Below are 15898 nucleotides of genomic sequence, written 5' to 3' on the forward strand. Positions count from 1 at the left end.
TCCATTCCTTCAGAAGCATAGAATGCCAGTGGTAGACATCAGATTGGTCCTTCGGTGTATCAGATTCCGAATGTAGCCTCCAATCATGTACATTACTGTCATCCAAAGAAAATTATAAGGTTTTCTCTGTTTCTCACCTAATACCCTGTCCAAAACCAAAGGAACAGGCCATTTATTCTCCTTCCTGTGACCGCATCCACACCCCTGGTTCCCCCTCGATTCAGGTCAGGCTCCTTACGCTCACCACTCTTGGGCCTTCACTCCTGCCGTTAGCCAGCTCCACAAAAGCTCTCCCCACTCCTCCGTCTATCCAGATTCTACATAGACCTCCTTCAGGTTGCATTTCTATCATGTGGCTTTTTCTAATAACTTCAGCCTACAGAGGTCGATCTGGTTGCTACATTCTTCCAGTATGGATATGCATCAGAAAATAACACTAGTGTATATTCTGTTGTCCTTCCTGATTGCACATGCACATGTATTCATCTTCACAGTGTAAAAGAATCATATCTTTAATTTTGTTTTATTCTCTAAATTTTTTAACACAAATGCCTTGTTATTGTGAACACTAAGTACTAAATGATGAATTGATTTGATGCGTCCTGTACCTATGCACAATTATTACTTACAGATTATATAAATCAGGACTTTATTGGGCAAATGGCAGTAACCCAAACCAAACTGACTTAATTGAAAAGGGATTTGATGGATGATTGGAATAAGAAGTTGTTGTACTTATATACAATGGAATATTACTCGGACATAAAAGACTGAAGCCTTACCATTTTCAACAACACGGATGGACCTACAGGATATTATGCTAAGTGAAATAAATCAGCCATCGAAAGACAAATACCATATGATTTCACTTATATGGAAAATCTAAAGAACAAAATAAATGAGCAACCAAAACATCCCTTGATTCATAGATACGGAGATTCATAGATACGGAGAACAAACAGAAACAGATTCATAGATACGGAGAACAAACTTGCGGTTGCCAGATAGGAGGAGGTTTGGGGGACTGTGTGAAATAGGCAAAAGGATTAATAAGTACAATTTAGCAATTGTAAATGTAGCTACAAGGATTTTAAGTACTGCGTAGGGAATATTGCCAATAATATTATTATAAGTATATATGATGCCAGGACGTTACTATACTTATTGGGGGAGGTCACTTTGTAAGTTATATAAATGTCTAATCATTATGCTGTATACCTGAAACTAATATAAAATAATATTGAATGTCAGCTGTAATTGAAAAAGAAAAAAAGAAAAGGAATTTGATTCACCCAACTGAAATTGTTGGTGTAATTTGACCGAAGACGAACCTGGGTGCACGTGTTCCATTAATATCATTAAGAATCAATCTCTCTGCAAATGCTTCAAAACAATAAAATGCCTAGGAATAAATTTAACCAAGGAGGTGAAAGACCTGTACACTGAAAACTGTAAAACATTGATGAAAGAAACTGAAAGACATAAATAAATGAAAGCTATTTCATGTTCATGTGTTAGAAGAATATCGTTAAAATGTCCATACTACCCAAGGCATTATACAGATTTAGTGCAATCCCTATCAAATTCCAATGGCACTTTCTACAAAAATAGAACAAACAATCCTATTATTTGTATGGTATCACAAAAAATCGTGAGCGGTCAAAACAATCTTAAGAAGAACAAAGCCAGAGGGATCACATTCTCCAATTTAAAATTTTTTACAATGCTATATTAATCAAAACACTAAGATATGGTCATAAAAACAGATACTTAGATTAATGGAACAGACTAGGGAGCCCAGGAATAAACCCACACATATATGGTCAATTAATTTCTGACAAAGAAGCTAAGAACATACAATGGAGAAAGGACAGTCTCTTCAATAAATGGTGCTGGGAAAACTGAACAGCTACATGAATAAAAATGTAAATTGGACCACTATCTTAAACCATCCACAAAAGATAACTCAAAATGGATCAAAGCCCTGGCCAGGTGGCTCAGTCGGTTGGAGCGTCAACCTGAACACCAAGAGGTTGTGGATTTGATTCCCAGTCAGGCCGCATACCTAGGTTGTGGATTTGGTCCTCAGTCAGGACGTGTCCCAGAGGCAACCAGTCTATGTTTCTCTCTCTCTCTCTCCACCCCCCTTCCTCTCTCTCTCAAATCAATAGTTATATCCTTGGGTAAAGATTTTTTTTTTAAATGGATTAAAGGTTTGAATGTAAGACCTGGAACCATAGACTCCTAGAAAGAAATGTAGGTGCTAAGCTCTTTGACATTTAGTCTTTTTTTTTTTTTTTGGTTCCATATTTTTATTTATTTTTATTTTTTTAAATTACTATAATGAATTTTTTATTTTATTTATTTATTTATTTATTTTTTCAAATACATTTGTCTCTGCCTCCCCCCCACCACTTTCCCTTGCCCCTCCCTCCTTCCCTCCCTCAGCTCTTCCTCTTTGGTTTTGTCCATGAGTCCTTGCTATATGTTCCTTGACTTTCCCCTTCTCTTCCTTTTCCCCGCCCCCCCCCTTCCCTCTTGTCTCTGTTGGTTTCTTTTCCTTTCAGTGTTGCTGGTCTTATTTTCCTTGCATCTTTGTATTGTTGGTTAGGTTCCACTTATAGGTGAGATCATATCCTGATGACGATTTCTTTTTTAATCTGACACCAAATGCAAAAAGCAACAAAAGAAAAATAAACAAGTGATAAGCTAAAAAGCTTCTGTACAGCAAAGGAAACCATCAACAAAATGAAAAGGTAACCTATGGAATAGGAGAAAATACTTACAAGTTGTATATCCGATAAGGAGTTAAAATCCAAAATATATAAAGAACTCATACAATTCAATAGAAAAAAAATGAAATCCAATTAAAAATGGGCAGAGGATCTGGACATTTTCATGAGGAAGATATACAGATGGCCAACATATATACAAAAAGGTGCTCAGCTTCATTAATCATCAGAGAAATGCAAAGCAAAACCGCAGTGAAATATCACCTCACACCTGTTACAATGACTATTATCAAAAAGACTAGAAATAACAAGTATTAGTGAGAATGTGGAGAAAGGGATCTCTTGTACAGTGTTGGTGGGATTATAAATTGATGAAGCCGCTATAGGAAACAATACAGAGGTTCCTCAAAAATTAAAAATAGAACTACCAGATGATCTAGCAATTCAAGTTCTGGGTATTTACTTGAATAAAATTAAAATATATATGTATCCCTATGTTGATTACAGCATTATTTACAATATCCAAGATATTGGAGCAAGCTAAGTGTCCATTGATGAATAAATGGATTTAAAAACAAACAAACAAAAAAAAACAAAAAAACCCTACGGTATATGCCCAGGCAAGGAAAAAATAAACAAATGGGACTACATCAAACTAAAAAGTTTTTGCACAGCAAAGGAAATCATCAACAAAATGCAAAGACAACCCACAGAATAGGAGAACATATTTGCTGATACATCTGATAAGGGATTAATATCCAAAATTTATAAAGTACTTATAAAACTCAAGACCAAAAAAATAAACAACCCAATTTAAAAAATGGGCAAAGGACCTGAATAGACACTTCTCCAAAGAGGACATACAGATGGTGAATGGACATATGAAAAGATGCTCAACATCACTAATCCTCAGAGAGTGGCAGATTAATACCACAGTGAGATACCACCTCACGCCTGTCAGAATGGCTATCGTCAATAAACTGACAAACAAGTGCTGGCAAGGATGTGGAGAAGGGGAACACTTTTGCACTGTTGGTGGGAATGCAAACTGGTGCTGCCACTGTAGAAAGCAGTATGGAGATACCTCAAAAAATTCAAAATGGATCTGCCTTTTGACCCAGTGATCACTTCTGGGAATATATCCAAAGGAACCCAAAACACTAATTTGAAAGAACATAAGCACCACTATGCTCACTGAAGCATTATTTACAATTGCCAAGGTGGGAAGCAGCCCAAATATCCACCAGTGGATGAGTGGATAAAACAACTATGGGACATATAAACAATGGAATACTACTCGGCCATAAAAAAGAAGAAAATTTTACCATTTATGATAGTATGGATGGACCTGGAGAACATTATGCTAAGTGAAATAAGCTGGCCAGAGAAAGACAAATACCATATGATTTCACTCATATGTGCAATCTAATGAACAAACTGAAATAACAAGGAAAATGGGGACAGACTCATAGACATAGAACAGGATGACAGCCAGTAAGGGGAGGAAATTAGGGGGTGGAGGGATTGAGCAAAAAGAAAAAAAGACTCCTGGACATGGCCAGCAGTGTGGTGATTGCTGGTGGGTGGGGGATATGAGGAGACTAAATGGTAATGGAAAAAAATACAATAACGATTTAAAAAAAAAAACAACTATGGTGTATATATACAGAATGAAATCTTGCCATTTGCAACACTATAAATGGATCTTAAGGGCATTATGGTATGTGAGATAAGTCAGAAAAAGATAAATACTATGTGATCTCATTTATATGTGGAATATAAAAGAAAAAACTAAGCTCATTAGATACAAAACACCGATCGGTGATTGCTAGAGGCAGGGGTGGGGATGAAGGTAGTATGAAACAGGTGAAGGAAGCTAAAAGATGCAAACTTTGAGTTATAAGTTAAGTCATGGGGATGTAATGTTCAGCATCACAATGATAGTTAATAATACAGTATTGAATCGTTGAAAGTAGCTAAGATAATAAATCTTAAAAGTTCTCACCACAAGAAAAAAAATTCTGTAACTGTACATGGTGTCATATGTTAGCTCAACTTAGTGTGGTGATCATTTTGCAATATATACAAGGTATATTGTGCACCTGAAACTAACATAATGCTGAATGACAATAAAAATAAAATTTAAAAAAAGAATCAATCTTCCTCAATCTCTCCATTCTGATTTCCTCTGGGTTGGCTCTCAGGCAGTCTGTTGACCACGAGTAGCAAAGGCGGTCACCAAAAACTCCAGGCTTTCACCCTAGAAAACCAGTGGGAACTCTTAATATGAGGCTGAAATACATAAAGTTGCATTTCCCTAGGTCAAAAATTGTTGAATAATGGCAATTTCACGTTTCAGCCTAATAGTGCCAGGAAAAAAAAATGTCCCAAGGCCTAAAGTTTATCGGTTCAGCTTAGATTTTATACCCATTATTAAACCAACTCGGTGGCAACTAGAATATAATAATTTTGTTGGCCAGGTCTGAGTCATATGTCCACCCATGAGTCATGTGACAATAGGTGAGAGAAGACTAATTTCTCAAAAGAAATTTAAAGTGCTATCATCAGAAAAGAGAGAATAAAAACAAACGAGGTGAATGAAACACCAGGTGCCCACAGTGCATAAAATAGACACCAAAGGCAAGGTAATGAAGCCTAAACGTCAGGGAATCTCCCTCGTACAGGCTTCGTCTGAGACCATACATCTAATTTGTTTTAATTTTTTTGGATTACTTTTCTTAAAGAAGGGTCCCCAAATTATATAAACTCATGGACCAACAACACTTGGAACTGCACCTAACAAAAACACTCAAAAATATTTGTAAAATTAACAAATAAGTGTTCCTGATATATTGTACTTCTGTTTGTTTTTAGCGGAAATAAACCATTTATTAGATAGTTTATTCACTAAATTCTTCACAATAACTTAATCTCTCTTGACACTAACAGAAAATAACTTGATTATTCCCTTCAGATTTCCCCAATGTCTCAGAACCCAGCATCTTAATGTATTTATCTTTGCCTCTATCAGAGACTCACACAGGTTAAGGTCCTTTTTCGTTTTTGACCCTCCTTGAACTTTACTCCAAAAAGAAGCCTGCCTCCCAGCATCTCCTTCCATGAGAGGCCAATCCCATTTGCGATGAGCATTTCTGGGCCCCACTGTGGCTTCTTACAGCACCAGTTTGAAGAAACTTACCAAGTTGCTCACATTCACTCAAAACTAGTGTTCATTTTCTTAGAATTCCAAATCAAAATGAATTCTCTAAAATTGCCATAAAGAAAATATGAGCCTATGATGAACCTTATATTGGGGTGAGTCAAGGATGTGACTCCGGTCAAAGCCATACACATATAGAGGACCCATTATTGGGGTTGTGCAAAAATTGGGCCTGGATATCCAGAAAACATTCCCTTGCTGGAATTCCCAAGTGCATCTATCCTTCTTTTTGGCAGACAGCCCCCAGCAATGTAAATGCATGCTGTTTTGAATGTGGGGGAAGGTGAAGGAACTAAGCTTGCCTGCTGCTATTCTGATTACAGCATTTGTCCCTGGGAGAGACAGCTCTGGGATGGATGCTATTTTTCTCCATTCTCAGGACAGTGGCTTGGGCTGCATACCAGGGAAGGCCAAGGGGCACCTCCAAATGACAGTTTCTGCTTCATCTCCATGCAGGTGTCCAAATCTGTAGCCCTTCAGATGTGGCACTGTGTTGGACCTATTTTTCTCCTCCCTCTGCCCCCTGCATGAAACATGGCATAGAAACATGGCGGCGCAATTGTGTTGCAGGTTTCTTTTTTCCTTTCATTTGTTGAAATTGTCTCTAGGCAGAAGAAGCGGGAAGGGGCAGAAGTAGAAACGAGATGGTTGTAGCTGGAGTAGAAACCTACTACTAAGGTACTTTGAGATGTTCAAATATGGTGGCAGTCACTATTTCCCTGCAGGGAAAGGGATGAAATGACAGAGTAGTGGCAAAGGGTGTCCCAAAGCCTGACCTCTAGTGTTCTGTTTTCTCTATCCTATGTCCACACACGTGTCAAATGCAGCCCCTTTTTCTTTAACTCTCCAAAGTAACTCCAACCTTGGGCTGAGCAGACTCTCAAGGTTGGGGTGAGGGGTAAATAGTGGTAACAAACAGGGTTTATGTCACAGCATTTAAACTATTTACAAATGATTATTATCCCTCCTTCCTTAAAGTCCCTTAGTGCCCCCCATACTTCCCCCTCAGCATCCCAGTCACTCACCAAATCCCACAAAATCACCTAATGTGTTCCTCAAGCTCTCCTCTAAGCACAGGAAGTAGAAAGAAAATTGAGACCAAGGGAAAGAGAAACAGAGAGTTGACTAAGAGTTAACCTCTTTTATCTTCCTATATTTGCGCGGATTTGGCCAGCTGAGGAGCCCTTCATTCTGGTCTCTGGGCCATCTAAACACCTGGAGAACAGCAGCACACAAGGTCTTGGCTGGGTGCTGATACCTCTCTCCCAACTCTTTGTTAGGAAAAACTGGCAATCTTTTGTGAAGTAATGTGCAAATACATCTGAGTACCCATCATATATCTGCCTATTAGGGTTTTTTTCCTCCCCAGCAAACACAAGGCATCCTTTTCAACACTGCTCCTCCAACTCTCCAACACCAAATAGACATCCTACAATTCAATTCATTTCAGTTCAGACACTAACTCTGCAGAGTTAATGTCTCCAGACTCCACAGGTTTAAAGGCTCAGTCCCACAAGACTGCCTTCACATCACAGACCAATCACGAGTATCAAGTCCCCAGGTTACCCACACTTCTATTTAACTTGGCTACAAATTCAGGGCTTCCAACATACCCCACCCCTCAAATTCGACCATTTGCTAGAATGACTAGTAGAACTTGGGGAAGGGCTTTCTTTACTTGTTTTTCTAAAGAAAACAACTCAGGAATAGCCAAATGGAAGCGATGCATAGGGCAAGGTATGAGACACAAGTTTCCATGCCCTGTCTGGGCAAGCCTCCCCACGCCACCACCAGAAACTCCTTGTCTTCAACCCAGAAGCTCCCAAACCTCATCGATTAGGGGTTCTTATTAAGATTTCATTATGGTTTTTAATGATTAAATCAATCTCTAGCCTCTCTTCCCAGGAGTTGGGAGGTGGGGGTTGGGGTTGGTCTTTCTGGTGACAAGAGGTTATCACCCTTATGACACATAAGGGGTTTAGGAGCACTGTGTCAGGAACTGGGACAAAAACCAAGTGTCTTTCTTATTATATCACACCATCCCATTATTTTTACCTGACTTGTAAAAAAAAAAAAAAAACCAAAAAACTAACATTTCTTTAAGGCTTTAGCCTTCCTGGCTGTGTATGGGTCTCCCTATCCCTATGTATACTCTCCATATCCTCCTATGAAATTGATCAGGATGCTCCGTTCATTCTTCATTAAACTTTTCAACCCATAATTAGCTCCCCTATGGCAGGCCTCTTCATCTGTCCCCTCCAAACCTGTCCCAGCAACCAACATTCTCAGGACATTGGAATCGAATGCTCACTTCACTTCGCTTCCTCCCTGAAGAAACAGGCTGTAAGTGTAAGGATGGACTTAAGTGGTCCCGGAACTCACTCCCACCCTCTTTCATGCAGGCATCCTTTCCACTTTGGGGGCCAACTCCATAGACCTCTGTGTTTCTGATGTCCCAGAAAGGAGAAGGGGATCATCCTGTGTGGCCAGGGAGGCCTGTTGGCCCTCACTTGTCCATGTCTTTACTGGGAAACCCTCAGAGCAGGGGACCTTGAGACTCTGGAATGCACAACCAAAACTTTACTAATTAAAACAGGATGAGAGGAAGACCAGTTTGACCGCTGGCCAGCCTCGGTGCATTTTGCCCCACTGGCTTCCTGTCCCCCTCTCAAAGACAAGAAGCAAAACCACCACTACAAGAACAAAACCCAGGGAAACAAAGCTGTTCTCTTACGTTATCAAGACATCTTTCTTTTGAAGTAAAAACCTCACTCCCTCCTAGGTATGGGCTTTGATCGTCTGTGGCCCCAGACAGCCTCAGACAGTGAGGCCACAAGCCCACACTGGTTGATTTAAAATCCCTGTTTAGATCCCAGCATGTGACAATGTGCTCCACTCTGGTGACACTTTTCGTTTCTAATAATAGAGAAGATGAAGTAATATTGCCATTGATGTTCCCGGGGATTTGATTGGATAAGTACATAAACTGTGGAGGGGGAAGAGGGTTGTATGGATGGATCACATTAGTATTCCGGTCCTATCAATGTACGGGGCCGTGAACAACGTCAGCGGGTCGTTTCTCTGCGTCCACCAGTCCCGCCACAGATTCATTTGGGATCCTCAAACAGAGGAGCCCATAGAGACGAGGGATCAAGGCAGCCGATTAGAGCCAATTGCCTGCTCCGGGGACTGCCAGCCCTTCCAGGCCTGGCAACGGGGGAGGGAGGGTAAAGACAAGCCCAGCTCCTCTGTGGGAAGACACTGAAGCAAGAGCTACACTCGCCCCCCCCCCCCCCCCCCCCCCCCCCCCGCACCTTGCAGCACAAGCTTTGAAAGCTGCTCCCCCATCTGAATGGAAACTCGGAACCGCCGGGAGGCTCGTTCCTTCTCGCCCAGCCTTGCAATCTATGCCAAAGGGAAGGTGGTGCGAGCCCTCGCCAGCGCCCAGCTCCCGGGACAGGGCCGGCAATGCTGCTGAGCAGAACTTAACCGAGCCTCTTCCTCGCTGCTAGTTGAAGCGATGCTGCACGGCACAGCCAGCGCTTTCCCGGCTCTCCTTCAAGCTGAAGGTTACCCACCCGCGCAGCCAGCCCCAACCCTGTGAGTGCCGCGCTTCTGGTCCTCGCTCCGGCTGCTTGGCGGCAGCGCGCAGGGCAACGACTGGGCCGCCCGCGCCGGGGCGCACTGCACCAGTGGCTTCGGCTTGGTGGATGTGTATGCATGAGTTCTGCACCGAATGGGCGCAAAAAGCGCCCCAGCCGGTCCACCCGCTCCTCGATCTTTCAGCTCAGCAAGCCCCAGCTGCAGAGCGGGGAGTGGGAACGCAGGGGCAGTGGCTCCGATTGCGCCCACAAAACCCAACGAGCCCTGGACGACTGTAAGATGGTAGGTGAAAACTGCGCCTTTTTTTTTTTAAAGAGGGAGAGGAGGTGGGGGAATCGTGTATGTTAATCATTTGTTTGAGTGCCAGCCACTCCCCCACCCTTAGCGCTTCCATGCCGATCACGTGCACAAGCACTATTTTTAAATCTGCAGACCTCCAGATTCGGGGTGACACCCAGGTGGTGGTAATAGCCCCTCAAAGAAGCGCCACGGGCAAGAGTCTTGGGGTCGTCCCTCTAACCCCTCTGAGAATGGTGGATACGGAAGACACCGCGAACTGGCTTGCTCAACAGGGGAGGAAAGGACAGCGAGGTGGGGGTGCTGTTTTGTGGGGAGACGGTAGCAAACAAAACCAAATAGAGCGTATGGGGCGATGCGGAAGGGAAGAAGGCTCCATCTCAGAGGCCGTGGCAGGTCTTCCCATCAGGCTGTGGAGTCTGAGCAGTTCAGTGGCACCGCAGAAGGTGAATAGTTTGCCTATTACAATCTGCCTTTGGCCTTTTTCCCCACGCAACTTCGAATGCATAACCTAGCTGTAAGAGACGGGAGAGTTCTATGGGAGAGTTCCCAGCATCGCTCTCTAGTGACCTGGGAGTGGCAATGGTAATGCTCCAAATATGCTTGCTTTCTTGCTCTTCAGAAACCGAGCCTGAACGGGTGGGGGCGAGTAGGTCTGGAAATAGAGCTTCCACTACCGGACTTACTAATGGGAGGGGGAAAAAATAAAACACTTGCCGAGGACAAAGAGAATTTACCATCTTTGTGCCTTATTCTTTAAAAAATTTGTAGGCTTTTTAAGCTGGAGATGGGAGCGGGGGAAGGAGGTTCAAGTGTCAGTGAAGCCCCTGTTTCTGTACACGAAAATAGAAAAATTCCTGATAAGTGTTTCTTGAAAGAAATTCACTTCTTTTCCAGCTTGTCCAAGAGTTCAACACGCAAGTGGCCCTGTTCCGAGAGTTGGTCATTTCTATTGGGGATGTCTCGGTCAGCTGCCCCTCGCTCCGGACGGAAATGCACAAGACAAGAACCAGAGGCTGTGAAATGGCCCGTCAGGCGCACCAAAAACTTGCTGCCATCTCAGGGTAGGAGACTCTTGGCATTAGCTGGTAATTCCCACACAGCATGTGTGCATCCTGACAGGTATTTCTGGTGGCCAAGGCCTCAGAGGTGAACTCTGCAAATCTGGGGTTTTAACCAGTCATCCTGAGAGCAGGATTCTCTAAACAAACTACGGGCCAAAGCATAATCAAAAGGTAGTATAATCATCATGCCTTAAGATTATGTTGTCATATGCTGCTAAACATCTGCACAGAAGGCCTGTGTAATAGGGGGGAATCTTTGGTAAATCACAGATTTACTAAACTACTTATACCATGAGATAAATTCCTGTGATACCATTTAAAATAAAACCCCTAAAATGAAGTCTTGGATCTATCTAATTTACTCCCTTTGCTCTAGTATGCAAAAGGGATGTTTTTTTTCTTGTTTTGTGGGGGGTTTTTTGTGCCTTGGAGGGGGCACATATAATTGACATAACATAATATTTAATGCCAGTATTATGCATAGTGACTATTATTGGGATATAAAGATTAAGGAGCCATATGTTGACTCTCTTGATAACTAGTTTACATTTGAAAACAAGCATTTTCTATGATAAAATAGGTATACTTTACTAATCTCCTTGAAGTGAGAGAGAAATGTTACAAACCTATTTTATGTAGTAGAAATATTGAGAAGCCTTATTCTTTTCCTTTTTAATTGTTATACTGTACTTAGCAGGAAGTGAAGCCAGAAGGTGGAGGGAAATTAAGTGTTTCAGGAATTGGGGGAAGAAATGTAGCTATAATATATAACAGACAAGAACGGAGAGACAAGGAAGGGGAATAGTGATGGATTAAAAATGATTACAGAAACAATGATTCAGAAGGAAAAACAGGTTTAGAACAGATTATTTCCTGCTCATGGCTAAGGAGTAAACTTTGCATCCAAGAGAGTCCGATGGGGTTGTATGAAGAGTCCCTTTAAGCTGGCATTCAAATTGAGGACGCGTTCTAATCGGAGAAGGTGGACTGCCAAAATGAATAAGGTGTTCAATTTATTCTATTTTGCTCCATATGTGAAATTCAGGTTCTTCTAAAAGTTTAGGAAATAAAGATCCTGAAACTAATGGCTAAAAGTCGAGTTTGGAGGATGTGAGGTGGACTTTACTTCCTCAGGGCTTTGTTGCCCTTTGCTCCCTGCTCACACGTTACCTGAGGGTTGACGTTATCAGGAGCAGTTTTAAAAGAATTAGTGGGAAAACGTATTGTACTTAGAGCCTTGCAAAGGTAAGGCCAACTCTATAAAATATTCTAGGGTATAATTTGAAATGGTTGCCACCTTAAAATAATAATTAAATACAGTTTAACCTTTCTAAAAAATGACAGCAATGTAACTGGAGGAAATCCCCTTAGCTCCTCACCATCTGGGCTCCATTAATGAAGGATGTAATTCCCTTAGCGGAATACCGTTCCTGATGCTGCCAGTTATGTGGGCTCTCATTTCAGACTTGATGTGAAGGCTGGTAGGGAGGCTGTAGGATTCATCTTAAAAGCTGAAGCAGATTAGATAAGTAAAGCAAAAGTTTTGGGGGAATGTGTAGAAAGTCTGGATTTTTTGAGAGCCCATTATTTGTGACACAATCCAGCTAATTCATGGAATAATCATCTGAAGGAGGGATTATGAACTTTATCCTACAAATGGGTCTCAGGGAGGTTAAGGGACTTGATTAAAGCCACACACCTAAGAAGCCGTGCAACTTTGCTTGGGCCCTTCCTTTGCATGCTTCTGAAATTCGTGATCCTTCCTCTATATAATGCTGCCATTCAAAAAAGTGTTATCTAAAAAGGAATGAAGTACTGAGACATGCTAACAGATGGATAAGCCTCACAAAAAATTGTGCTAAACGAAAGAAGCCAGTCACAAAACACCACATACTATATGATTCCATTTATATGAGATGCTCAGAAAAAGTAAATTTGTAAGAAACAGAAGTAGATTAGTGGTTGGCTAGGGCTGGGGGTGGGAACAGGGAGTGACTGCAAATGAGCCTGGGGGATCTTTCTGCGGATGAAAATGTTCTAAAGTGGAATTACAGTGACGGTTATGCAACTGTATATTTACTAAAAATTACTGAATTGTACACTTAAATGTGTGAATTTTAAGGAATGTAAAGTATACATCAATTGTTTTATTTTTAAAAATGTGTGATCACCATCACCATAATTAACATTTGCCTTTCCTTGGCTTTCTTCTTTCCTATATAAGTAGCTTTTAGTGAAAGGGAATGAGCTATAAGGGATGGGGAAAAGAAAACTTGGTTCTCCATGCGTTCATCAAGATGCCTGCCTGACAGTTAGCATCCAAGCCCCAGCATTTGCTCTGTGTAGGATTACAAGTGAGAGAAAGGAGTAAATGAAGTCACTCATATCTTACCAACAAAAACTACTCTTTTCCTGTCTACCACCCTGTTTGGGACCAGAGGAGAGAGACAGGGCTGAAGGAGGACAGGGTGAAAAAGAGGAGGAGGGGAGATAAAATAGAAAGAGAAAAAACAATATCTTTGAATTAAGTCAACTGCAAATGCTCTATCCCTTTTAGTCCTGACCAGCTGAAACCCTTAAGGACTGGTGACCACAAAGAAGAAAACTCAGACTGTGTTTCTCACTACCTAGCCATGGGTATGAAGGCCATCTTCTCTCTTTCTCCCTCTCTCTCTCTCTCTCTCTCTCTCTCTCTCTCTCACACACACACACACACACACACACACACTTGAAACACTCTCTCAAGTTGTGTTTAGATCAGCAGAAGCTTGGGTACAGACTTTTCTTTAAGGGCATCTGATGTTTTCCGGACTGAGCCAGCCAGGTGAATCAGATGTCTCTTCTGACTGGCTTGATTAACCACGGTTATTGTCCCTTTCCAGTGCTGATGCTCTCCTAGGTATTAAAGCTAAGAGGGGCCTTAAAGATCACTTGGTAGAGTGGTCTCCAAACTTCTTTTAGCTGCAGAATGCCCCCTTCAATCTGAACATAGAAAGCCAGAATTACAAGGCCAAACTGCTGTGTGTGTATGTTGGGGATGGGGGATGGGGGTGGAGGAGCGGGGTGTGTGTGTGGCTGTCTTGGCCCTGTCTCCTTGGACTCCCGTCCCGAAATGACTTCTGAGACACCTTCGAAGAATCCCTAGGGCTTCAAGGCACAGAGAGAACTAATTTAGCACAATTACGTTGTTTTATATTTGAGAAGTCTAAGATTTAGAGGATTTAAGTGACTCGAGAGGCAGGTGGTCAATTGTACAGGAAGATTTTGCAGTCAGGCAGGCCTGGGAAGAATAATGTCTTTTGTGACCTTGATGGAATGAGACTTAACTCCATGAATCCCAGTTTGCTCACCTGGAAACTAGGTGTCACACCCATGCCCAGCCTGTCCGTGACACTCTGCCAGTCCAAGGCTGCTCTAGGATGAGAGCCCTGGTCTCGCACTCCCTGGTCTAGTGCCTGTTCCATCAGCCACACCACCTCCTGAGAATGAAGAGAGAGGAGCACAGTACACCAGCGAGGGGTGACCTGGAGGAGCCACTAACCCCCAGCAAACCCTGAGTTTGTGCTGGGGCTGGTGGGCTGGAAGTTAGGATCCTTTTTCCTGTACTGCTTCTGTGATGTCTATTGCACTGGACTTTCTTCACTGCCTTCTGCTGGTATCTGCTGATGAAAGTGAAAGTGGAAGTTTAAGTACGATAATGTGAGAGGCAGTATATTGTGTGATGGGAAAGAGCATTGATCCTAAATCAGATTAGACCCAGATAAAATCATGGTTTTACTTACTAAGGATACATGTATATTGATATGCAAGTGGCTTCACAGAGTGATAATTGGTAGCCTGGTACAGTGGTTAAGCACACAGACTTCGGAGCTAAAATACCAGTGTTCAAATTTCAGCACAAATAGTGTGATTATGGATAAAGATATTGTCTCTCCTTGCTTCAGTTTCCTAATCAGCAAAATGGGGTTAGTAAGTAATGGGACCGAAGCATACGGTATTATGAGGATTAGGTAAGTTAACATCCATCAAGCACTTAAAAAACAGTAAGTGCTATTTATTAACTATTAGTGTAACCAATAAGATTTAAAATGCAAGTGGTCAAGATACATTTATATAAAACATATTTATCCATCAACTATTTTTCAAATAAAAGTTTTGGCTGGAATAAATTTTTGCTTACCTTAGCCTCTTGTACTATGTTCTGATGAATTTTCCAGGCTGACATTTCCCGGTTGGTTATCTTTAACACCTTAAAACCATGATGGAGATGTGAGAGTTCAAAAGTAGTTTAGAAATATCTTCTTTGTATAAATTGGCCTGGATGCTTCCTAAATCATATAATATTTATAAAATCTATTCACGTAGTTCTAATATAACCTGTGTGACATTGGATCATGTAACTGTACATCGCAATGAGAGGGCTGGACCTGAGTGACTGGGGAGTCTCATGGCTCCATTGTCCCCGTGTTCTGAGTTAATTCATGTAGAAGCACATAGACTTTGTTTACAGAACAGAGCTATGAAAACAAGCACTATGGAGGAAGTTCGAAGATTGAATTCCAGAAATAATTTGTCAAGCTGTGAACACGGAGCGATCACAAAAAGACTCTTAACTGCCTAATGGCTTTCCGGAACAATGTAACGAATACCTTGGAGACCCTGACCCACCAATGTCAGGCCTTGCCCTCCAGCAATTGTTTTTCTGACCGGCCATGCCCGTGTCCCTCTGCTTTCCTCCTAACCTCTCTCCTCACGTTCTTTCTTCTATGTATTTATTTATCGGAGAGGTCTGTTTAGTCGTATTTGATTCTGCTGCTCTATTTTTTTCAGGCCCACTTCTAGCTGGTTCTGGTCTGTTTCCTATTCTGTTTCCTGGGAAGCTGAGAGGTCAGAGACGGGGAAGAGAGCACCGAGGCTCAGCCAGGAATACTCCCTTTCAACATTTGGGCTGAGACAACAGCAGTTATGCAGGTGGCACAGAA

General features: G+C 41.9%; 1 protein-coding gene across 4 annotated transcripts in view; it reads left to right on the forward strand.

The window, feature by feature from the left end:
* Nucleotides 1-9312: 9312 nt before the first annotated feature.
* Nucleotides 9313-15898, forward strand: part of RGS7BP (regulator of G protein signaling 7 binding protein) — an 84844-nt gene continuing 78258 nt past the window's right edge. For 2 of the 4 annotated variants that reach the window (XM_054578407.1, XM_054578411.1), the window contains exons 1-2: nt 9313-9837; nt 10750-10916. In XM_054578407.1, the coding sequence (XP_054434382.1) occupies nt 9673-9837; nt 10750-10916 (332 nt within the window). In that variant the 5' untranslated portion in view covers nt 9313-9672. Of the gene's footprint in view, nt 9838-9999; nt 10147-10209; nt 10299-10749; nt 10917-15898 lie in introns of those variants that run through there. The other 2 variants (XM_054578408.1, XM_054578410.1) reach the window with 2 other exon arrangements.

This window comes from Pteronotus mesoamericanus, unplaced genomic scaffold (genome assembly GCF_021234165.1).
Source record: "Pteronotus mesoamericanus isolate MK-2021 breed Mesoamerican mustached bat unplaced genomic scaffold, CSHL_Meso_final contig_50, whole genome shotgun sequence".
NCBI classification, from domain to species: domain Eukaryota; kingdom Metazoa; phylum Chordata; class Mammalia; order Chiroptera; family Mormoopidae; genus Pteronotus; species Pteronotus mesoamericanus.